The sequence below is a fragment of the Salmo salar genome, chromosome ssa06, assembly GCF_905237065.1.
Source record: "Salmo salar chromosome ssa06, Ssal_v3.1, whole genome shotgun sequence".
Taxonomy (NCBI): Eukaryota; Metazoa; Chordata; class Actinopteri; order Salmoniformes; family Salmonidae; genus Salmo; species Salmo salar.
In genome coordinates, this window is record NC_059447.1 from 13,439,535 (window position 1) to 13,464,287 (window position 24,753).

Below are 24,753 nucleotides of genomic sequence, written 5' to 3' on the forward strand. Positions count from 1 at the left end.
GAGTCGTCAACTGTGATTGAGATGTCTTGGAGTGGGCAGGCCTTCCCCAGGAGGAAGAGCAGCTCTCTCCTCGTCTTGTCAAGACTGAGCTTGAAGTGGTAGGTAGGCCAGAAACCCAGCTGAGATACGTGTCACCACATGGGTGTCAGAGGGGAGGAAGGGGAAAAAAAAGAGTTGAGTGTCGTCCACATAGCAACAATAAGACACCATGTGAGCATGTGCAACAGAGTTAAGAAGGTGCAGTAAGCTAACTCCACAGCTAGCTTGAAATGTCGCCAATGGACATATCAAATTAGATATTTTTCTATAGTTCAATCGGTTCGTACGTTGTCAAGGAGGACGGTGTCGTGTCTTTGGCTATGCCGGATTAAGTGATATGACATGCTAACTTATAAAATGATTTCTCTGTAATTAATATTACCTGATTAAGCTAATCATGTAAATGTAATTAACTAGAAAGTCGGGGCACCACGGAAGAACGTTTATAGAGCTATTATCTTCCGAATAAACTCTTAAAATACTTAGTAATATTTTACCTCGATAGCAGTCAATATTAACCCTTGTCTTATTTTCAGTCTCATAATGAAAGTTGTAAGTTCTTGGCTATCTTCACGAACCCTGGCTAACAAGTTGAATCAGCAATACAAAATTGGGTTTAATTATTTATTTACTAAATACCTAACTAATCACACAGAATTACAAATACACAGAATATAATGATGTCATACAGAAAACGTCCCGGTAGACGGAACAGATATGACGGCTGGTTACACAAAGGAAAGGGGGTTGGGCTTGAATGAAAGAGCGGGAAGATTTAGGAACAGAGAAACAGCAGCTAGGCTATCGTAAATACATTATCTTATGCATTCTAAATTACCGCCCATTTGGAAAAGGAAAATGCAATAAATATTTACTCTGAGCTGCGCTTCGGTAGATTGGTCGTAGATGCTGGCCGGGTTGGCCAACAGATCTTCCTGTACTCGGAAGAATGTCTCTGGTGGTGAATTGGATACGTGGTGGTATCTTCGTCCGTCTGTTAGACTGGATCCGTCGTCCGTCCTTTCCTAGCCCACGTTACAGCGGCCGCTGCTAACTCAACAGCTAGGAAGTAGCACTTCTGTAGTGAATAAGCTCAAAATTCATACCAGTTCATACCATAGCTCACGCCGAGGTTGGCTTAGTTCTGTCCTTGACATGTGTGTCCTTCTAACGTACAGGCTGCAGACCTCCCGTACTGGAACAACCTGGTTATCTTGTCGTCAAAGGATTATATAGTGGAGAGGGGGAGGGAGGTGTTTCATCGTTTATAACCCCTGTCTCTTCACAAGGTTGGGTTACTGATCGAGCAGGGCACTTTCCTTATGAAAACCCAAATCTCTCATTCGGAAGCTAAAATTACATTTCATCTCCTAACAAACATTTTCAATATCAAACATTTCAATTGCATAACAATTCCATGTGACTCTGATAACTAGAGGGTGTATACTTTCTCAGATACAGTTTATGTCGTCCTGTCATCAGTCATAATGTCTCAGATGACAACCGAACTGACATACATACTCATTACGTTCCCAAGCATATTTCCAACTGGTTTTATTAACAAAATATGTGGTACCTTTCCCCATTTGTTTGATGTTCCCAGACTCTCTATATTTAACACAGGCTATTCAGGTCCTTCAGTAGATTCAGAGAGGGGAAGAGAGAAAGGTATTTATGGGGGGGGGGGGTCATAAACCTTACCCACAGGCCAACGTCATGACAACGGTCACGTGTGTTTTGGAGCAGAGGATCACTATTTCTAGTCCAGTATGTTACAGGGACAGTGGAGGAAGCTATACTGTAGACAGCACACTGACGTCTGGTTCACATACCTAACAGAATCAATTGACTTGGTGTACAGAGAGAACTGGAGAGGACCTAGTACAAAGCCCTGGGGGACAACAGTAGCACAACCTTGTAGTGAAGACACAGACCTTCTCCACAATCACTTGGTAGGAGCAACCTGCTAGGTAGGATGCAATGCAGTGTGCGCCGCCTGAGGATCTTGTGTTTTATGGTGTCGAATGCAGCAGATAGGTCTAGGCCACAATGACAACAAAACCATCAGCACCTGCCTGGTTACTAACACACACACACACACACACACACACACACACACACACACACACACACACACACACACACACACACACACACACACACACACACACAGCAGTAAGGAGCTACTGAGACTGCATGGCTCTCTGCTTTACTGACCAACCAGAAGACCCACAATGAGATGTTCAGAGTTGTCTTTCTGTGAAAATGCCAAACTGGCATTGTCTGTTTATGTAATAAAATGTATTTAATAGTAAAACATCCTTCCTGTTTTAAGATATACTTTATTTTTTATTTAACCTTTTTAACTAGGCAAGTCAGTTAAGAACAAATTATTATTTACAATGATGGTCTAGGAACAGTGGGTTAACTGCCTTGTTCGGGGGGCAGAACGACAGATTTTTACCTTGTCAGCTCGGGGATTCGATCTCGCAACCTTTCGGTTACTGGCCCAACACTAACAACTAGGCTACCTGCCGCCCCAATTGTTTGGTGACTTTGTATAAGAAAGGTTTTCTATAATGATTGGTACATTATATGTGCCTCAAACGTTTCCTGCCATCAAGCCCCATTCCAAAAGCCACCTAGCCTCTTCTATAGGTTTCTTTATACGGTATTTTGAACTTTATTAAAATATGTTATATGGAATGCTGACATTTTTAATAAAAGATCATTTCGTAACAATGCGTAAATTGCAATGCATTAAATCCATATCTCTATAATCTGTAAATAAGACACTAACAGTTTACAGATGCTAGGCAATTAAGGGCACAGTTATGAAAACTTAGGACACTAAAGAGGCCTTTCTACTGACTCTGAAAAACACCAAAAGAAAGATGCCCAGGGTCCCTGCTCATCTGTGTGAACGTGCCTTAGGCATGCTGCAAGGAGACATGAGGACTGCAGATGTGGCCAGGTAAATAAATTGCAATGTCCATACTGTGAGATGCCTAAGACTGCTACAGGGAGACAGGACGGACAGCTGGCAGCTCGCAGTGACAGACCACGTGTAACAACACCTGCACAGGATCGGTACATCCGAACATCACACCTGCGGGACAGGTACAGGGTACAGGATGGCAACAACAACTGGTACAGGATGGCAACAACAACTGCCGGAGTTACACCAGGAACGCACAATCCCTCCATCAGTGCTCAGACTGTCCGCAGTAGGCTGAGAGAGGCTAGACTTAGGGCTTGTAGGCCTGTTGTAAGGCAGGTCCTCACCAGACATCACCTTCAACAATGTCGCCTATGGGCACAAACCCACCGTCGCTGGACCAGACAGGACTGGCAAAAAGTGCTCTTCACTAACAAGTCGCGGTTTTGTCTCACCCGGGGTGATGGTCGGATTTGCCTTTATCGTCGAAGGAATGAGCGTTACACCGAGGCCTGTACTCTGGAGCGGGATCGATTTGGAGGTGGAGGGTCCGTCATGGTCTGGGGCGGTGTGTCACAGCATCATCGGACTGAGCTTGTTGTTATTGCAGGCAATCTCAACGCTGTGCGTTACAGGGAAGACATCCTCCTACCTTATGTGGTACCCTTCCTGCATACTCATCCTGACATGACCCTCCAGCGTGACAATGCCACCAGCTATACTGCTCGTTCTGTGCGTGATTTCCTGCAAGACAGGAATGTCAGTGTTCTGCCATGGCCAGCGAAGAGCCCGGATCTCAATCCCATTAAGCACGTCTGGGACCTGTTGGATCGGAGGGTGAGGGCCATTCCCCCCCAAAATGTCCGGGAACTTGCAGGTGCCTTGGTGGAAGAGATGGGTAACACCTCACAGCAAGAACTGGCTAATCTGGTGCACTCCATGAGGAGGAGGTGCACTGCAGTACTTAGTGCAGCTGGTGGCCACACCAGATACTGACTGTTACTTTTGAATTTGTCCCCCCCTTTGTTCAGGGACACATTATTCCGTTTCTGTTAGTCACATGTCTGTGGAACTTGTTCAGTTTATGTCTCAGTTGTTGAATCTTGTTATGTTCATACAAATATTTACACATGATAAGTTTGCTGGAAATAAACGCAGTTGACAGTGAGAGGACATTTATTTTTTTGCTGAGTTTACATGTATTCATCAAAAGGTGAATTGTGGTATACAAAGATAAATATACTATACCAAGCAAACATTATACCTGGCTATTTTAGTATATAATTCTGCCAAAATGAATATTGTCAAAGTCTGTGAAGGACAATTAGAAAAAGTTGTGGAGAAAATGTATGCCCTTTCATCAGTTTAATTTTTAAACGAAAATACAAATTAAATGTACCGTATGCAATGTATTACATTTGTGCAATTCAAATGGTCATTGCTGGAAGGGATGCAGCTAATGTCAAAGTAACGTCAAAATGTGCATGTTACAGTGGCGTCAGGGAGAATTTTAGCAAACCCTATCCCATTTCCTAACCTCAACCTAATTCTCCTTACCTGGTACGTTAATTACCTAATCTGCTGCTGCTGTGTAAATTCTCCTAACATGCTATGAAAGGTCACTTCTGACATTAGCTGCATCCCGTCTACCCAAAAACAATACAAATTGTACTTCTTGTGGATCCCTCCATAGACAGCTCGTTGGTCAAATGTGATTGGTCCATATGAACACTACACTTCAGGAAGAAGGAAATCAATAGCCAATGGGCATTGGCACAACCGGCAGGAGCAATCTTAACCCTTTCTATTAGAAACTCCATAAAGGTATACGGACATGAGGCGTATTTGCGAAGCACTGTAAAGCTATTTCCATATGGAATATAAATTCGGAATACAAGTATTTCTCCTATTGTTTTGGAGATCGGCTTTAGATGCACTGGTGTCGGAGAATGACGGAGGGTGGTGAGTGTTTTTTTAGGCTAAGTTACGTCTTTGACCATCTATAAATTACGACTACTTCTGTTTTTTTCCACTGATTTGAACTTTTAATCAATATCTAACTCTTACATTCATTCAATAATACTAGTATTCGTAGCCTAAAAAGCGTATTTTTCCCCTCGCATGCAGGTCGTCAAATTCAGAATACAGTTTGACTGATGAGGGTCCATGCAACATTGACATCTGGGACAAAGCTTCGTTATCACATCGCCAGTTTATCCAACAGTACGTACTGTAGTCTACTTCATGTGTTCAGCCTGGGTGTGTTTGCAGTCTCTGTGAATCATTACACTGTGTGTGTTCTGCACCCATACATTGGAAACGCCTCTTTTCTATCAAGTTTTGCACCAGTATGTGTAACACACCTCGTTTTATTCCTAGATATGCCTACTCCAAACCAGTCATCCTTAAAGGTTTCTCTGACAATACGGTACATGTGAATCAAAAAAACAATTACAAAAATAAACTTGTCTCATAGGCCTTACTATCAGTCTAGCAATGGGCTCTGGTGAACGTAATTGTTTTGTTTTCAGAAATTCCAGTTCTTGTGCTCCAAGTCAAGCCTGCTGCAGCAGTATGGAGAGAGGATGGTGAGGCTCAGCACTGCCAACACCTACTCTTACAGGAAAGGTACACACACACACAATGTAGTCATCCTAGAAGGTATTCAGTGTTCTCTATTTGTAGTACATTACTTTGCCTCTTCGTTATCATTTAGTGGATGTCTGGTTTGAGGAGTTTGTGGACTTGCTGCTGAGGCCTCAGTCTTTGGACACACTGGGCAGTGGTGAGTTGTCTGGAACACCTAACTGTCGTTGTACAGTACATGAGCTCAACAGGAAAACCATGATTCGTAACATAATACAACATGCTATGTGATCACGCTGAAAAGTCAAAGCATTAACAGAAACAATTTAAAGTTCACACAGCCAGACATCCTGTATCTCACCTGGTCTCTCTTTGACAGACACTCTGTATTTCTTCGGGGACAACAACTTCACCGAGTGGCACTCTCTGTTTGAGAACTACAAGGCACCACGCTACATGCTGCCTCACACCACGGGGGACTACAGCTTCGGGATCGCAGGTCAGTGGATCTGTGGACCTGTATGGCTCAGTTAGGACAGCTCCCACAGTTGTGTCAAGTTGGCTGGATGTCCTTTGAGTGGTGGACCATTCTTGATACACACTGGAAACTGTTGAGCGTGAAAAACCCAGCAGTGTTACAGCTCTTAACACAAACCGGTGCACCTATTACAATACCCCATTCAAAGGCACTTAAATATCCTCTGAATGGCACACATACACAATCCAAGTCTCAATTGTCTCAAGGCTTAAAAATCCTTCTTTAACCTGTCACCTCCCCCCTTCATCTACACTGATTGAAGTGGATTTAACAAGTGACATCAATAAGGGAAAGAGCAGGTGTTCCTAATGTTTTGTACACAGTGTATAATATGAATATGTTGTGGATTACACTATACCAGGGTCAAGGGTTGGATATCAGAATCATGTCGTACAGCTGCAGTGGTGTTCAGGGTAGATTCAACGATATGGCGTTACCATCAGTAGCAGGGCGACTTGTACGGGACACAGAGTACGAAGCAAGAGGCTAAACTCCGATGCATTAACTACCACCTGCAGGTTGGCAGAGAGCTGAACAAACCTCCATGGACACTGATGCATCTGTGAAGAGGACATCTTAATAGTGTGTGATACATACAGCCAGTTACTGTGGTGACTGTAAAGAACAGGCTGTCATCCTCTGTTGAAGCTTACCTCCTGTGCCTTTATCTACCCACCCAACCAGGCCCAGGAACAGGTGTACCCTTCCATTGGCATGGACCTGGCTACTCTGAGGTCATCTATGGCAGGAAGGTAAAGAACACATTAACTGCCTATCAAATCATGGTCCACCTTATGCTTGATCATTTCTCCTAAGAATATCTTAATCAAGTCAGATTTATTTAAAGTGCATTTCACATGAGTCACAACACACTTTACATCAATAAAACAACAATGGGACCTTGAAGAAAGAGGAATAATGGGGAAACGACAAACAAAATGAACGTGTTTCAAATACAGCTGTCCCAGCGTCCATAATGACGCCTGGCCACAGCTGTCCCAGCGTCCATAATGACGCCTGGCCACAGCTGTCCCAGCGTCCATAATGACGCCTGGCCACAGCTGTCCCAGCGTCGATAATGACGCCTGGTCCCAGCGTCCATAATGACGCCTGGCCACAGCTGTCCCAGCGTCCATAATGACGCCTGGCCACAGCTGTCCCAGCGTCCATAATGACGCCTGGCCACAGCTGTCCCAGCGTCCATAATGACGCCTGGCCACAGCTGTCCCAGCGTCCATAATGACGCCTGGCCACAGCTGTCCCAGCGTCCATAATGACGCCTGGCCACAGCTGTCCCAGCGTCCATAATGACGCCTGGCCACAGCGTCCATAATGACGCCTGGCCACAGCTGTCCCAGCGTCGATAATGACGCCTGGTCCCAGCGTCCATAATGACGCCTGGCCACAGCTGTCCCAGCGTCCATAATGACGCCTGGCCACAGCTGTCCCAGCGTCCATAATGACGCCTGGCCACAGCTGTCCCAGCGTCCATAATGACGCCTGGCCACAGCTGTCCCAGCGTCCATAATGACGCCGGGCCACAGCTGTCCCAGCGTCCATAATGACGCCGGGCCACAGCTGTCCCAGCGTCCATAATGACGCCGGGCCACAGCTGGGCCAGCGTCCATAATGACGCCTGGCCACAGCTGTCCCAGCGTCCATAATGACGCCGGGCCACAGCTGGGCCAGCGTCCATAATGACGCCTGGCCACAGCTGTCCCAGCGTCCATAATGACGCCTGGCCACAGCTGTCCCAGCGTCCATAATGACGCCTGGCCACAGCTGTCCCAGCGTCCATAATGACGCCTGGCCACAGCTGTCCCAGCGTCCATAATGACGCCTGGCCACAGCTGTCCCAGCGTCCATAATGACGCCTGGCCACAGCTGTCCCAGCGTCCATAATGGCGCCTGGCCACAGCTGTCCCAGCGTCCATAATGGCGCCTGGCCACAGCTGTCCCAGCGTCCATAATGGCGCCTGGCCACAGCTGTCCCAGCGTCCATAATGGCGCCTGGCCACAGCTGTCCCAGCGTCCATAATGGCGCCTGGCCACAGCTGTCCCAGCGTCCATAATGGCACCTGGCCACAGCTGTCCCAGCGTCCATAATGGCACCTGGCCACAGCTGTCCCAGCGTCCATAATGGCACCTGGCTACAGCTGTCCCAGCGTCCATAATGGCACCTGGCCACAGCTGTCCCAGCGTCCATAATGGCACCTGGCCACAGCTGTCCCAGCGTCCATAATGACACCTGGCCACAGCTGTCCCAGCGTCCATAATGACACCTGGCTACAGCTGTCCCAGCGTCCATAATGACACCTGGTTAATGTAAACATTGGTCCAGCACCAGTAGATAGGCTGGTGTAAACCTGAATCCAGGGTCAGCCCTGCCGGCTGTTAGCCTCAACATCTACACTACCTTGTTGTAATTGATGCTGTTAGCCTTAGCACGCTACACTACCTTGTTGTAATTGATGCTGTTAGCCTTAGCACGCTACCCTACATTATTGTAATTGATGCTATTAGCCTCAGCACGCCACCCTACCTTGTTGTAATTGATGCTGTTAGCCTCAGCACGCTACACTACCTTGTTGTAATTGATGCTATTAGCCTCAGCACGCTACCCTACCTTGTTGTAATTGATGCTGTTAGCCTCAGCACGCTACCCTACCTTGTTGTAATTGATGCTGTTAGCCTTAGCACGCTACCCTACCTTGTTGTAATTGATGCTGTTAGCCTCAGCACGCTACCCTACCTTGTTGTAATTGATGCTGTTAGCCTCAGCACGCTACACTACCTTGTTGTAATTGATGCACGTCTGTTAAACACAACAGTATGAGATACCTTTTTATTTATTCTCCAACCACCACAGCGCTGGTTCCTGTACCCCCCGGACAAGGCGCCCCATTTCCACCCAACTACACCACCCTGTCCTGGGTCAAAGACACATACCCTTACCTGCCTGAGGAGAAGCCCATAGAGTGCACCATCTGGCCAGGAGAGGTCAGAAAACTACCATTAAGGCTGTGTTCACAGGCAGCCCAATTCAGATCTCTCTCCTTCCTTCTACTAATTAGTCTTTTGACCAATCAGATCAGCTCTTTTTACAATAATTGGTCAAAAGATCAGAATTGGTCTGCCTGTGCCAAAGCAGCCATAATAGAATAGACAGACTGGTTGAATATCGGAATACTTTAACTGTCACCCTTCCCTCCATCTACACAAGACACTAACGTCAGCTAAAATAATGTTGTATGCATTTTCCAACAGAATGGGATAACAATCAGAGTCATCATTTGGAGGAATTTCAACCATAAAATGTTAAACACATTTATCAACCATGGGTCACTAACATGAGCTAAAATTACTTTTGAGGCATTTAACCATTAGGGATAGTAGGAGCCATATTTATTTTTGAAATTTCAACTATGGAATATAATAAACACTTAAAACAACCATGGGGGTCACTACGTTTGAGGCAAACATTACTTTTGAGCCATTGTTTTCACTGAATTGGAATGATAGGCTGGATTCAGATTATTTCTTATGTATTTTTGCCTTACCAAGGCAAAGCAGGAAGATAATATCAACTTGTCACTCCAATGTCACTGACTTTTTGTGTTGTTGCTGATAGGTGCTGTATTTCCCTGACCGCTGGTGGCATGCCACGCTCAATTTGGACACCAGTGTCTTCATATCCACCTTCCTGGGCTGACCCCGCAACACACTAAAGGTCATAAGGGTCATTGCCCACGTGACCAAAGCCCTTATAGAATACTTAACATGCATCATTCCTTTTTCCCCTCTGAGGTAATCAGATTTCTTGCACAGTTCTCAACCCACCTCAGACAGCACAGATCACACACACAGTGGTTACTGATTACTGAGGGGGAGCAGGAAGGACGCACTTTCAAAAGTATCATGTCAGCTGAAATGGCACCACACCACTCCTGTCAACCAAAAACTGCCCAAAAAGTCATCTAAAGCTGTATTTCCACTCTGTCATCATAACTACTATGTAGATCAGTGGTCCATCTGTTCATAGACAAAGAAACAAAGCGGTCAAAGACTATTGGAACGTCTACTGACCAATAGGAGATGAGTGTGGCTTGTTCTGACTGTATTCCCTGGAAGTCACACACTGGTTTTCTAGCCCGTTTCCACTTCTGTGACTTTTCCCATCGGTTCCATTGTACCGGGCCAACTAGGTCAAAAGCAGCTAATATATTTCACATTTATTTTAAAAAAAATTAAGTACTTGAAAATAAGATGACCATTTGTATGTTGATTATCAATGTAAACACTGCAGCCTCTAAGTTGTAGCCTTTATTGGAACACTTGTAGACATAACAGCACAACAGTGAAATAAAGAACATTCACAGTCCCACTGAGGCTCTAGAGAAACTTGACTGTTCCCACCCCTCTCTTAGGAGGAATCAGGGCCAAGGGGGAGAGGAATATGTCCCCAACCCTACATGTACACATAATATTGATACACATGACAGACTAACACAACATAACTGCATCCTCATATCCAGCAGAGGGTAGGAATATACAGGTTCATTTCACATTCAATCATTTTCAGTTGGTAACTCAAACAGGGTCGTATGGCTGAGAGGAATGTATGATTTCTGAAATGACGAGAAGAGGAAACTGATTATCTGTTTGCAGCAGGGTTGAGGGGTCGAATTGAAAATGATTTTTTTATTATTTAAATCAGGATATTTTAATTCATGAATTTGCGTTCGAAAATCATCAATTGAAAAATGTCATCGACCCCAACCATGCTTCGCAGCCATTGGACTAAGGCTCAAAGAGTGGAATCATTAAAACAAGAGCGACCACGAGCAGTAAGTTATACTGAAGAGAAGACAGTCCTTCTCAAAGCCAATCAGATGACTGACTTCCATATTCTACTTCAAGCGCCACTTGAGGCACAGACAGGACACCACCTGAAAACATTCAGCAACATGTAAACCAGAGAAAACACATTACCATTAAACACAGCCTTCAAAAACACACCTGTGACTCACAATTTTAAACAAATCTTTAGAAAGAAAATGTGGAATTGGGTTTAATTCATTGACTGGAATTGAAATAGAATTGACCCCAACCCTGACCCCTACGCACTTCCCCATTCATCAACGCTCAGCTCTGTATGAGCGGCAACAAAATGGTGGAAACTCAGCCAAAATTAGAGATGTCCTTGGTCAAAAAACAACCCTTTGCGCAAAGCCTTGAATGCTCTTCCCAGACCCTCCCATCATTGATTACACATATTGCTTCCCTACATACTGCAAAACACTGAAGATGAGGGCTTGGGTTTCATTCTATATTATACAGTATTTTCAGCCCTCCAAGAGGATATAGAGAAGTGCTGCATTGTAGTGGTAAGAAATCAGCTTGGGTTTAAAATTGGCCCATCACTCAAGAGGACTACATTGGACCATCTACAGGCCACTCAAGAGGACTACAATGGAGAGTGGAGAAAACATGGCGGTGCCTCAGACAGTCCTCTTCCCCATAGAAAAGGAGATTTAAAATAGAAGACAAGTTGTGGAGCATCACCACAAGTAAAGTACATTTAGCCCTGATTGGTCAATCGCTGCACTTGTAGACTCGAGGTCTAGGATGTGATTGGGCCGCTGGGTTTAGTGGTCTGCAATATGATTGGTTGTTCTGAGTAACGTTCAAGCGATTGGCCCAAGGTGTTGTGTACTATATTCTGATTGGGTCCTGTTGTTGAATGATGTGCTCTGATTCGGTGCAATGTTTGGTAGCGTGTCCTGATTGTTGGATCTGACTAGTATGAGCAGCTGAGAGACACAAAATAAATGGGGGGAAAAGGACAATGATGGAAACAGAGAGAGAGATGTATAGATCAACAGGAGATTTAATGGCAGTCCTAGTATCAGTCTGTGGTGTAGTCTCAGTCCTAGTGAAGGTGTATCAGTCTGTGGTCTAGTCTCAGTCCTAGTGAAGGTGTATCAGTCTGGTGTAGTCTCAGTCCTAGTGAAGGTGTATCAGTCTGTGGTCTAGTCTCAGTCCTAGTGAAGGTGTATCAGTCTGTGGTCTAGTCTCAGTCCTAGTGAAGGTGTATCAGTCTGTGGTCTAGTCTCAGTCCTAGTGAAGGTGTATCAGTCTGTGGTCTAGTCTCAGTCCTAGTGAAGGTGTATCAGTCTGTGGTCTAGTCTCAGTCCTAGTGAAGGTGTATCAGTCTGTGGTCTAGTCTCAGTCCTAGTGAAGGTGTATCAGTCTGGTGTAGTCTCAGTCCTAGTGAAGGTGTATCAGTCTGTGGTGTAGTCTCAGTCCTAGTGAAGGTGTGTCAGTCTGTGGTGTAGTCTCAGTCCTAGTGAAAGAGTATCAGTCTGTGGTGTAGTCTCAGTCCTTGTGAAGGTGTATCAGTCTGTGGTGTAGTCTCAGTCCTAGTGAAAGTGTGTCCGTCTGTGGTCTAGTCTCAGTCCTAGTGAAGGTGTATCAGTCTGTGGTCTAGTCTCAGTCCTAGTGAAGGTGTGTCAGTCTGTGGTCTAGTCTCAGTCCTAGTGAAGGTGTGTCAGTCTGTGGTGTAGTCTCAGTCCTAGTGAAGGTGTGTCAGTCTGTGGTGTAATCTCAGTCCTAGTGAAGTTGTGTCAATCTGTGGTGTAGTCTCAGTCCTAGTGAAGGTGTCAGTCTGGTGTAGTCTCAGTCCTAGTGAAGTGGTGTCAGTCTGGTGTAGTCTCAGTCCTAGTGAAGTGGTGTCAGTCTGGTGTAGTCTCAGTCCTAGTGAAGTGGTGTCAGTCTGGTGTAGTCTCAGTCCTAGTGAAGGTGTATCAGTCTGTGGTGTAGTCTCAGTCCTAGTGAAGTGGTGTCAGTCTGGTGTAGTCTCAGTCCTAGGGAAGGTGTATCAGTCTGTGGTGTAGTCTCAGTTCTAGTGAAGGTGTGTCAATCTGTGGTGTAGTCTCAGTTCTAGTGAAGGTGTATCACTCTGTGGTGTAGTCTCAGTTCTAGTGAAGGTGTGTCAATCTGTGGTGTAGTGTCAGTCCTAGTGAAGGTGTATCAGTCTGTGGTGTAGTCTCAGTCCTACTGAAGGTATGTCAGTCTGTGGTGTGGCCTCAGCTTTAAAGTGCAGATCATACTTGTTTGGTTTGTTGTCATCTTTTAATGTCTGGTTCTTCTTTTGGAATGATTCCTACTCTCCCTCTCTCCCTCCTTCGTTCAGTAGTCCTCCACCCATCCATTCTCCATGATGAAAGCATCGATGACCTCTTTCATGGCCAGATTAGGGATCAGCTGGTCTTGAGTCAGAGGGCTGCGTGTCACCGGGTCAAAATGGCCCACTCGCTGCAAACATAAGAAGACAGTTAGGATCATATGGGTGACATAACACCTTAATACCAGGGCTGAAAGTACATTTCATTTCTTCCTGGTACAGGACCTCCTGACCAACAGAATGTATGGGCCTCATCAGAGAATTACACCTCTCCCGTCTTCTACGCTGCTGCTACTCTCTGTTACTATCTATGTACCATCACTTTAATAACTCTACTACATGTACATATTACCTCAATTACCTCGACTAACCGATACCCCCGCACATTGACTCTGTACCGGTACCCCCTGTATATAGCCCCACTACTGTTATTTACTGCTGCTCTTCAATTATTAGGTATTCTTATCTCTTATTTAATTTTTTATTTTTTGGTATTTTCTTAAAACTGCGTTGTTGGTTAAGGGCCTGAAAGTAAGCATTTCACTCTAAGGTGATCTGTTGTATTGTGACATAACATTTGATTTGAATCCCTATTAATTCAATAGCATCTCTCTGGGCCTAGTCGTAAAGATTTGTCATTTAACATGTATGACCTTTTATTGTGGCATAAACACAAACAGTCATGATGTTTTCATCTGATTGTGAAGCGATCACTTCAAAAGGGCTGCTTTACCAATAGGCTACCAGCCTGTGTTCATTCACTCACAGTCTATTTCAATTCCAAACTCCAAGCAGTGGTGAATGGAAAGAAGCATCTGTTACATAAAACACCAGAAAGTCTGACATTGGGCGATTGTCATTAGGACAGAATTTATGCGTCCAATGCTGACCGCGCGTGTCTCGGTGTCGGCCACTCATCTCTACTTTGGCAAAATGTCTGTGTTTTCGTCCAACCACATCGCATTTTGGAGACGTTTTCATGTTTCATGTCTCTGACATGCGGTAATGATAGATAGTGGTGTAATAGCTTACATTTTTCTTGACATTATGTTTTAATTATTGTGATAGGGTCATGTTTTACCGGTACAACGTACCCCCACTATTTATTTTGCCGGGACGCCGTACCGGACCATACCACCTTACTGTCACCCCTGCTTAATACTTCATAATATTGAACACAGAAATGATGTGGAACTATTCTTTTACATGGTCAGTGATTTATTTGTGAGTATAAAGGAGTATTTTGGAGATTCAATTTGGAGTACTCCTGCCGATCCTTACCTAGTCTTTCTAGACATCAATTTGAAGTACTCCTGCCGATCCTTACCTAGTCTCTCTAGACATCCATTTGGAGTACTCCTGCCGATCCTTACCTAGTCTCTCTAGACATCAATTTGGAGTACTCCTGCCGATCCTTACCTAGTCTCTCTAGACATCAATTTGAAGTACTCCTGCCGATCCTTACCTAGTCTCTCTAGACATCAATTTGAAGTACTCCTGCCGATCCTTACCTAGTCTCTCTAGACATCAATTTGGAGTACTCCTGCCGATCCTTACCTAGTCTCTCTAGACATCAATTTGAAGTACTCCTGCCGATCCTTACCTAGTCTCTCTAGACATCCATTTGGAGTACTCCTGCCGATCCTTACCTAGTCTCTCTAGACATCCATTTGGAGTACTCCTGCCGATCCTTACCTAGTCTCTCTAGACATCAATTTGGAGTACTCCTGCCGATCCTTACCTAGTCTCTCTAGACATCAATTTGGAGTACTCCTGCCGATCCTTACCTAGTCTCTCTAGACATCAATTTGGAGTACTCCTGCCGATCCTTACCTAGTCTCTCTAGACATCAATTTGAAGTACTCCTGCCGATCCTTACCTAGTCTCTCTAGACATCAATTTGAAGTACTCCTGCCGATCCTTACCTAGTCTCTCTAGACATCAATTTGAAGTACTCCTGCCGATCCTTACCTAGTCTCTCTAGACATCAATTTGAAGTACTCCTGCCGATCCTTACCTAGTCTCTCTAGACATCAATTTGAAGTACTCCTGCCGATCCTTACCTAGTCTCTCTAGACATCAATTTGAAGTACTCCTGCCGATCCTTACCTAGTCTCTCTAGACATCAATTTGAAGTACTCCTGCCGATCCTTACCTAGTCTCTCTAGACATCAATTTGAAGTACTCCTGCCGATCCTTACCTAGTCTCTCTAGACATCAATTTGAAGTACTCCTGCCGATCCTTACCTAGTCTCTCTAGACATCAATTTGAAGTACTCCTGCCGATCCTTACCTAGTCTCTCTAGACATCAATTTGAAGTACTCCTGCCGATCCTTACCTAGTCTCTCTAGACATCAATTTGAAGTACTCCTGCCGATCCTTACCTAGTCTCTCTAGACATCAATTTGAAGTACTCCTGCCGATCCTTACCTAGTCTCTCTAGACATCAATTTGGAGTACTCCTGCCGATCCTTACCTAGTCTCTCTAGACATCAATTTGGAGTACTCCTGCCGATCCTTACCTAGTCTCTCTAGACATCAATTTGGAGTACTCCTGCCGATCCTTACCTAGTCTCTCTAGACATCAATTTGGAGTACTCCTGCCGATCCTTACCTAGTCTCTCTAGACATCCGGGTTGCCTCCCACAATTGTTCCAGTTTAACACATATGTACGTAACAGAACGTCAGTTTGGCATAGAATAACTACTTCACTGCCTACGTCACTACCTGATCAGCTTGAATACAGTAGTAAATAGTAGCTAGCAAGATGGAGATCACGGAGGTTATTTTTAATGAGTGCATTTTACATGTGGCTAGTTTGCATCAGCTACCTTCACTAAAACCACAGCAAAGGTTTTGCCTTCAAACTCTGGTTTCAAATCATGACATTCTGGCATGTCTGCCTCTGATTTGTTGGGAGAGTTGTCTGTCTGAAGAGGACCCAGCCCAGAATTTTTTTCTCCACCTCATCGAGGATGCCATAAGAGCCCAACTTTCAAACCTGACCCAGTCACTGCTGTTGCCAAGGGTCAGGTTTGATGAGACTAATCCTTACCTGTAGGTGCTCCTCAATGTCTTTGCGGTCATAAGTGATCCCACTGGGTGTAATGCAGGGCTCCCTCATCAACTCAAAGCTGATCTTTCCACACAGGTAGTCTGGGATCTCCCTTTTCTGTTAAACAAACAGAGGTTATCACTAAATAGCCATGATAGAAGAGATGTATACTGTAGTTACATATTTTAGTGTCTTGTACATTCTGACCTGGTATTTGTTATTAATGAAGGGGTTAAGATTGTTTAAGGGTTTAGGAATAGAGAGTTGTTTCTAGTATAGCCAGAGTGATAGCCATCAAACACAAACCATTGATTATGTAAGGGCTAGTGCTGAGTTCCAAACCCCTAGCCCCTACTCCACAGCAGACTAGCCGCTCCTCTAGATCTGAGAGGATTGGACAGGTGGAAGCAATTTGGAATCATTTTCACCCAGCCAATCAGAAGACAAGATGAAACTTGTATTCATATCTCCCTATTACTCAGAGTGCAGAGTGCCAAGGGTGTAGGGGCTAGGGGACAGGGGTAAACAGAGCACGGGAGAATGTCAATTGCATTTCCTCTATTCCTCTCTTTCCTCGCCTCCTTCTCAAAAACCATTTGAGAAGGAGGCGAGGGTGGGAAGGTTAGAGGGGAGGAGGCTCTGACCTTCTCATCCAATGGGTTTTCGGACAGAGGCGAGGAAAGGGGTGAGAAGAATCAAGGAAATGCAACAGAGATTCTCCCCCTGAACCTGTATCCAGCAGGAGGCAGTAGAGCACTCACCTTCCTCTTCTCATCCAGCTGAGAGAAGAGCTCCTCCATGTCTGACAGGTGCTTGTCCTGTAGAGAAATGTGACACCTAAATCAAGATCATTTTATTCATCAATTGTACACAAGGTCCAACCAAAACGTTACTTCTGCTTTATCCCAACTCCTCCGAAAGACACACATACATGCAATAAGCTAGAGTAAGGCCAAACACGATTTAAACATGTTCTGTTTTTTTTTAATATATATACACATACTACTAGCCACCTACCTCATAACTAGCTACCAAGAAGCCATTTCAGGCCATCAATCAAGTTAGAGTAGCTAGCTTGTCTGCTGGTAAGGTTGGTAGACTAGAAAAGCAATAACTAATTGTACTGAATAAGACTCACGTTCCTCTCAATCTTTTACCCAGATTTTAGCAGAGATGCAGAGAAGCATATTTATACATATTATTTTACCACCAGTCAGGAGGATACAGACAGCTCAAGAGTTATGCTTATCTTTGCAAAAAAATATATAATTTGACATAGAATTAAGCACAAATGCTAAATTCTCCTAACCCCCCTCCAGACCACCCCCTGCCATTCTCACGTACTTTGTGCCCACTAAGAGTTTTTGGGAGCATAACAGCCCTGTTCTGTTGCATATCCTTATGATGTAAAAAAACAGATCTTGATTAGTAAGGTTGTGTTAACATGTCTTCGGTTTAGCTGATGAAAACCCTTTTGTTGTTTAACCATTTCTAGTAACCTAGGCTACGAGAGCATTCTAAACAGAATGTGGGTAAGTCCTTATTTCCCCATTGATATGTGTTTATACCCTGCGTCTTTGGACGTTAGCTGGATGTTGGTACACTTGTTTTAGGACTCACGTGTTTGGAGTGGAACTTAGTGAGGTCGTGTCGGCTTCTGCATTCCTCCGACTTGGCATCTTGTTCCTCTCTGCTGTCATCCAGTTCCCTGAGGATAGGACCAGTCATCCAAATCACTCTGCTAACTTCAACCAACCAAGGCTTAGCTTATTGCAATATAAATGGATAGTATGGATTACTTCAGTAACTTCCTCCAATGAAGGCTAATCTTATTGCAATATAAATGGATAGTATGGATTATTTCAGTAACTTCCACCAATGAAGGCTTATCTTACTGCAATATAAATGGATAGTATGGATAGTATGGAGTGTAGGCCTATAAATGGATGGACTAACTGGTTTTACACACCAACCACAGTTGGGGGCATTTAAAAAAAAAAACTCTCCCGGGGTGACGCCAAGCACACAGTTAATTAACAGTCATCTAGAGCATGGTGCTTGCAACATCAGGAGAGTGGGTTTGATTCCCGGGACCACCGGGCATGAAAAGTATATGCCTGCATGACTGCTTTGGTTGAAAGTGCCTGCCAAATGGCTTATATTATTATTATATGAATGCCCCCAACTGTAAGAGACGTTGTACCAACAAGGCAGCATACCACCCTGCATCCCACTGCTGGCTTGCTTCTGAAGCTAAGCAGGGTTGGTCCTGGTCAGTCCCTGGATGGGAGACCAGATGCTGCTGGAAGTGGTGTTGGAGGGCCAGTAGGAGGCATTCTTTCCTCTGGTCTAGAAAATATCCCAATGCCCCAGGGCAGTGGTTGGGGATGCTGCCCTGTGTAGGGTGCTGTCTTTCGGGTTGGGATGTTAAACAGGTGTCCTGACTCTCTGAGATCATTAAAGATCCCATGGCACTTATCGTGAGAGTAGGGGTGTTAACCCCAGTGTCCTGACTAAATTCCCAAGCTGTCCCTCATACCATCGTGGTCACCTAATCATCCCCAGTTTACAATTGGCTCATTCATCCCCCTCCTCTCCCCTGTAACTATTCCCCAGGTTGTTGCTGTAAATGAGAATGTGTTCTAAGTCAACTTACCTGGTAAAATAACAGTATCTTTTTTTTTTAAATGCAATGGTTTCCCACTGACTAATGGGAATTGATTGCGCAACACGTTTATGGTTGTTTCATTTCAACTTGAGTGTTGTGGAAAAACTAAATCAAAATGGCTATTCTCTGATTCACAAAGTGAATTCATGTTCTGTAAATCCCCCTCCCAACCCCTACAGTGTTCCCACCATGTGGCTGGAACAGATTCAGATGAGCCTCTATTGTCCTACTCGGGGGAAACCTTAGCACAGCTCACACATTATATACACACACGCACAACAGTGGAGGCTGCAGAGGGGAGGACGGCTCATAATAATGGCTGGAACGGTATCAAACGTGCTGGATACCATTCCAGCCATTAGACTCCACTCCAGCCATTATTGTGAGCCGTCCACTGATACACAACATATATAGAACACACAGCCGGAAACAAACTATTGGTGAGCACAGAAAGAATCTCTCACCTCTCTTTCTCTGCCAGGATGAGTTTGGTGAGATAGGCATGCAGCTCGTTCTCCTGGTTAATGCGCTTCTCCTCGATGCTGTTCCAGCGCTTCTTCTTGGCTATCCGGAGGGCACTGGGAATGTCGTCGCCAAAGTTCAACCGTTGCTCTTTCGCCAGGTTATATGCTGAGGGCCAAATTAAGGACAACTATTATTATTAATGATATAATGGTGAAAATGAAGCTTTGCATTAGCTGGTAGAGCTGACTTAATCCAATGTCCTGTCAAGACTTAGGCAAGTAACTTAGAAATATATTTTGATGTGTGCATCTAGACTCCTGAATGGGAGTGTGTCCGGGATGGGTGCATCTCAATAGTCTGAAGTAGGTTTCTCTCCTCATCTCCTCAATAGTCTAGTAGCTTCCTCTCCTCATCTCCTCATCTCCTCAATAGTCTAGTAGCTTCCTCATCTCCTCAATAGTCTAGTAGCTTCCTCATCTCCTCAATAGTCTAGTAGCTTCCTCATCTCCTCAATAGTCTAGTAGCTTCCTCATCTCAATAGTCTAGTAGCTTCCTCATCTCAATAGTCTAGTAGCTTCCTCATCTCAATAGTCTAGTAGCTTCCTCATCTCAATAGTCTAGTAGCTTCCGCATCTCAATAGTCTAGTAGCTTCCTCATCTCAATAGTCTAGTAGCTTCCTCATCTCAATAGTCTAGTAGCTTCCTCATCTCAATAGTCTAGTAGCTTCCTCATCTCAATAGTCTAGTAGCTTCCTCATCTCAATAGTCTAGTAGCTTCCTCATCTCAATAGTCTAGTAGCTTCCTCTCCTCATCTCAATAGTCTAGTAGCTTCATCTCCTCATCTCAATAGTCTAGTAGCTTCATCTCATCTCAATAGTCTAGTAGCTTCATCTCATCTCAATAGTCTAGTAGCTTCATCTCATCTCAATAGTCTAGTAGCTTCATCTCCTCAATCTCAATAGTCTAGTAGCTTCCTCTCCTCATCTAAATAGTCTTGTAGCTTCCTCTCCTCATCTAAATAGTCTTGTAGCTTCCTCTCCTCAACAGTCTAGTAGCTTCCTCTCCTCATCTCAATAGTCTAGTAGCTTCCTCTCATCTCCTCTCCATCTCAATAGTCTAGTAGCTTCCTCTCCTCATCTAAATAGTCTTGTTAGCTTCCTCTCCTCTAAATAGTCTAGTAGCTTCCTCTCCTCATCTAAATAGTCTTGTAGCTTCCTCTCCATCTCAATAGTCTAGTAGCTTCCTCTCCTCATCATCTCAATAGTCTAGTAGCTTCCTTTCCATCTCAATAGTCTAGTAGCTTCCTCTCCTCATCTAAAGTCTTGTAGCTTCCTCTCCTCTAAATAGTCTAGTAGCTTCCTCTCCTCATCTAAATAGTCTAGTAGCTTCCTCTCCTCATCTAAATAGTCTTGTAGCTTCCTCTCCATCTCAATAGTCTAGTAGCTTCCTCTCCTCATCTCAATAGTCTAGTAGCTTCCTCTCCTCATCTCCATAGTCTAGTAGCTTCCTCTCCTCATCTCCATAGTCTAGTAGCTTCCTCTCCTCATCTCCATAGTCTAGTAGCTTCCTCTCCTCATCTCCATAGTCTAGTAGCTTCCTCTCCTCATCTCCTCTCCATCTCAATAGTCTAGTAGCTTCCTCTCCTCATCTCCTCTCCATCTAAATAGTCTTGTAGCTTCCTCATCTAAATAGTCTAGTAGCTTCCTCATCTCCTCTCCAGCTCAATAGTCTAGTAGCTTCCTCTCCTCATCTAAATAGTCTAGTAGCTTCCTCTCCTCATCATCTCAATAGTCTAGTAGCTTCCTCTCCTCATCTAAATAGTCTTGTAGCTTCCTCTCCTCATCTCAATAGTCTAGTAGCTTCCTCTCCTCATCTCCATAGTCTAGTAGCTTCCTCTCATCTAAATAGTCTTGTAGCTTCCTCTCCTCATCTCAATAGTCTAGTAGCTTCCTCTCCTCATCTCCTCTCCATCTCAATAGTCTAGTAGCTTCCTCTCCTCATCTCAATAGTCTAGTAGCTTCCTCTCCTCATCTCCATAGTCTAGTAGCTTCCTCTCCTCATCTCCATAGTCTAGTAGCTTCCTTTCCATCTCAATAGTCTAGTAGCTTCCTCTCCTCATCTAAAGTCTTGTAGCTTCCTCTCCTCATCTAAATAGTCTAGTAGCTTCCTCTCCTCATCTCCTCTCCAGCTGAATAGTCTAGTAGCTTCCTCTCCTCATCTCCTCTCCAGCTCAATAGTGTAGTAGCTTCCTCTCCTCATCTAAATAGTCTATAGCTTCCTCTCCTCATCTCAATAGTCTATAGCTTCCTCTCCTCATCTCAATAGTCTATAGCTTCCTCTCCTCATCTCAATAGTCTATAGCTTCCTCTCCATCTCAATAGTCTATAGCTTCCTCTCCATCTCAATAGTCTATAGCTTCCTCTCCATCTCAATAGTCTATAGCTTCCTCTCCATCTCAATAGTCTATAGCTTCCTCTCCATCTCAATAGTCTATAGCTTCCTCTCCATCTCAATAGTCTATAGCTTCCTCTCCATCTCAATAGTCTATAGCTTCCTCTCCATCTCAATAGTCTATAGCTTCCTCTCCATCTCAATAGTCTATAGCTTCCTCTCCATCTCAATAGTCTATAGCTTCCTCTCCATCTCATTAGTCTATAGCTTCCTCTCCATCTCATTAGTCTATAGCTTCCTCTCCGCATCTCCATCTCAATAGTTTATAGCTTCCTCTCCTCCATTTCAATAGTCTAGTAGCTACCTCTTAATGTCCTCTCCTTAATCTACACCGATCTGAAATCCAAAGACTGGTGAACACTACCTGGTAGATGTATATTGGGAATTTCTTTTGACACTTGTCCAGTTCTTTAAAATGAGTACAAATGAAGGCGAGAAGACAGGACGCCTATGGGGCAGGGGGACTACGGGACAGGGATAGGAGGCCTATTTCGACTAGTGAGATGCACCTCTGTGTCTGGACCCTTGATTGCCACCTAGGTCCCCAGCCCACCTCTCTGCAGGTTGCCGATGGCTTCGTCGTAGTTTTCCATCTCCAGGTGACACTGACCCAGGAAGAAGAGGGCCTTGACTGACTGGGGGTCCAGCTCCAGCGCCTGCTTGCAGTCGGCCAGGGCCTTGTCGTGTTGCTGCAGCTTCACGTGGCACAATGCCCGGTTGGTGTAGTACACAGACACTGAGGGGTTCCGCTTCTGGGGACAAACACATTATTCACTATTTCTATCCCCTTATCTCATTCCTAAGTATGCCACGTTTGCACACGCACACACACAATCTTCGCTACAAGCGACAGCTGACTTTCTATATCTCAGAGTGAGGTTACTCATCACGCAAAGTTACAATTTGGGGCACTACCTCAGTTCCACACACACTCCACACTCTCTCTTTCTTTATCTCTCTCCCCCTTCTCCCAACCCCTTGTCCTTACAATGGCTTTGCTGTAGCAGGCGGCCGACTCCTGGTACTTGCGGCTGAGGAAGAGGCGGTTGCCCTGCTCCTTCCACTCCTGCGCCGAGACACTCTTCTCGGGGCTGCCCGCCATATTGTCCGCAGGCCCCGCTGTGGCGGCAGCCTCTCCGCTCTGCTTCCCTATCCTGTTACCCGTGTCTCAGGCCGGGCTGCGGCTGGCTGGGGGGAGAATGCACAAGTTCCAAGACATCAATAGTTTGGGTGGGGGAAGCAGATGGAGGAGTTTCATTTGAGGGGTGTTGCCAGTCTACAACTATAAAGTGATTGAGTGGTGTTATCAGTCTACAACTATAAACAGTGATTGAGTGGTGTTATCAGTCTACAACTATAAACAGTGATTGAGGGGTGTTGCCGGTCTACAACTATAAACAGTGATTGAGGGGTGTTGCCAGTCTACAACTATAAACAGTGATTGAGGGGTGTTGCCAGTCTACAACTATAAACAGTGATTGAGGGGTGTTGCCAGTCTACAACTATAAACAGTGATTGAGGGGTGTTGCCGGTCTACAACTATAAACAGTGATTGAGTGGTGTTATCAGTCTACAACTATAAACAGTGATTGAGGGGTGTTGCCGGTCTACAACTATAAACAGTGATTGAGGGGTGTTGCCGGTCTACAACTATAAACAGTGATTGAGTGGTGTTATCAGTCTACAACTATAAACAGTGATTGAGGGGTGTTGCCGGTCTACAACTATAAACAGTGATTGAGTGGTGTTGTCAGTCTACAACTATAAACAGTGATTGAGGGGTGTTGCCGGTCTACAACTATAAACAGTGATTGAGGGGTGTTGCCGGTCTACAACTATAAACAGTGATTGAGTGGTGTTATCAGTCTACAACTATAAACAGTGATTGAGGGGTGTTGCCGGTCTACAACTATAAACAGTGATTGAGGGGTGTTGCCGGTCTACAACTATAAACAGTGATTGAGGAGTGTTGCCAGTCTACAACTATAAACAGTGATTGAGGGGTGTTGCCAGTCTACAACTATAAACAGTGATTGAGTGGTGTTATCAGTCTACAACTATAAACAGTGATTGAGGGGTGTTGCCGGTCTACAACTATAAACAGTGATTGAGGGGTGTTGCCGGTCTACAACTATAAACAGTGATTGAGGGGTGTTGCTGGTCTACTACTGTAAACAGTGATTGAGGGGTGTTGCTGGTCTACTACTGTAAACAGTGATTGAGGGGTGTTGCTAGTCTACTACTACAAACAGTGATTGAGGGGTGTTGCCGGCCTACTACTATAAACAGTGACTGAGGTGTGTTGCTGGTCTACTCTCCTGTAAACAGTGTTTCCCAACCTGTAACTAATTTGTAGTTAACTAGCACAATGTTTGGATAAAACAACAGGGGCTAGCTTGCTACATCGTTTGATTTGACAGTTGCACTGAAGTAAAGATACAGGAAAAATAGTCAACTCTAGCTAACTGGAAGCTTCCAAATAGCTGCAAGCATAACGCTAGCTAGCATGTTACCGTTTCAATGTCCTCCCCTCAGGTGTCAAGCGGCCTCTCCGACTTCGCTCTTGTCCTGGTTTTGGCCTCCTCCCACACAGCTCGTCTGTCTACCTCTTCCAACGCAGACAGTTGAATATTTTGGAATATAGCTAGCTAGCGAACTGCCTGACGATAACGAAAAGCACAGCTATCTAAACATGTGTATAATCAATTGCTATTATTTGACATAGTGTAGTCTGTAGTATTATTTTAGCTGGGAGGATACGCTAGTGCGTAGCCAGCTAACTAGCTAATGTTTTGATACATTTCTGGTAGTCATCGATGATGAC

General features: G+C 44.7%; 2 protein-coding genes across 3 annotated transcripts; one reads left to right on the top strand and one right to left on the bottom strand.

Moving 5' to 3' along the window:
* Nucleotides 1-4,756: 4,756 nt before the first annotated feature.
* On the top strand, nt 4,757-10,485 carry LOC106606216 (jmjC domain-containing protein 8). The gene is given in 10 exon segments (XM_014202352.2): nt 4,757-4,939; nt 5,105-5,200; nt 5,357-5,405; nt 5,509-5,605; nt 5,694-5,762; nt 5,943-6,062; nt 6,786-6,853; nt 8,971-9,016; nt 9,019-9,101; nt 9,733-10,485. Coding segments are annotated over 10 exon segments (798 nt in total). The 5' UTR covers nt 4,757-4,850; the 3' UTR covers nt 9,814-10,485.
* Nucleotides 10,412-24,725, bottom strand: LOC106606340 (E3 ubiquitin-protein ligase CHIP). Of its 2 annotated transcripts, none has more exons than XM_045719804.1 (8): nt 24,443-24,725; nt 22,918-23,117; nt 22,483-22,678; nt 19,477-19,642; nt 17,965-18,052; nt 17,106-17,162; nt 16,345-16,461; nt 10,412-13,418 (listed from the first exon to the last, which is right to left on the bottom strand). In XM_045719804.1, the coding sequence occupies exons 2-8, from the start codon at nt 23,029-23,031 to the stop codon at nt 13,293-13,295; spliced, it is 864 nt and encodes a 287-aa protein (XP_045575760.1). In that variant the 5' UTR covers nt 23,032-23,117; nt 24,443-24,725; the 3' UTR covers nt 10,412-13,292. The 2 variants fall into 2 exon arrangements, with proteins under 2 accessions (XP_045575760.1, XP_045575759.1); XM_045719803.1 differs by having other exon boundaries at nt 22,483-22,681.
* Between the last annotated feature and the right edge of the window lie 28 nt (nt 24,726-24,753).

Excerpts from the sequence above, each read along its gene's own strand:
- LOC106606340 (XM_045719803.1), bottom strand. The coding sequence starts at position 23,031 with ATGGCGGGCAGCCCCGAGAAGAGTGTCTCGGCGCAGGAGTGGAAGGAG. Across the intron at positions 22,682-22,917 it reads CCTGCTACAGCAAAGCCATT|AAGCGGAACCCCTCAGTGTC; the intron begins GTAAGGACAAGG and ends GTTTGTCCCCAG. Across the intron at positions 13,419-16,344 it reads ACATTGAGGAGCACCTACAG|CGAGTGGGCCATTTTGACCC; the intron begins GTAAGGATTAGT and ends TTATGTTTGCAG.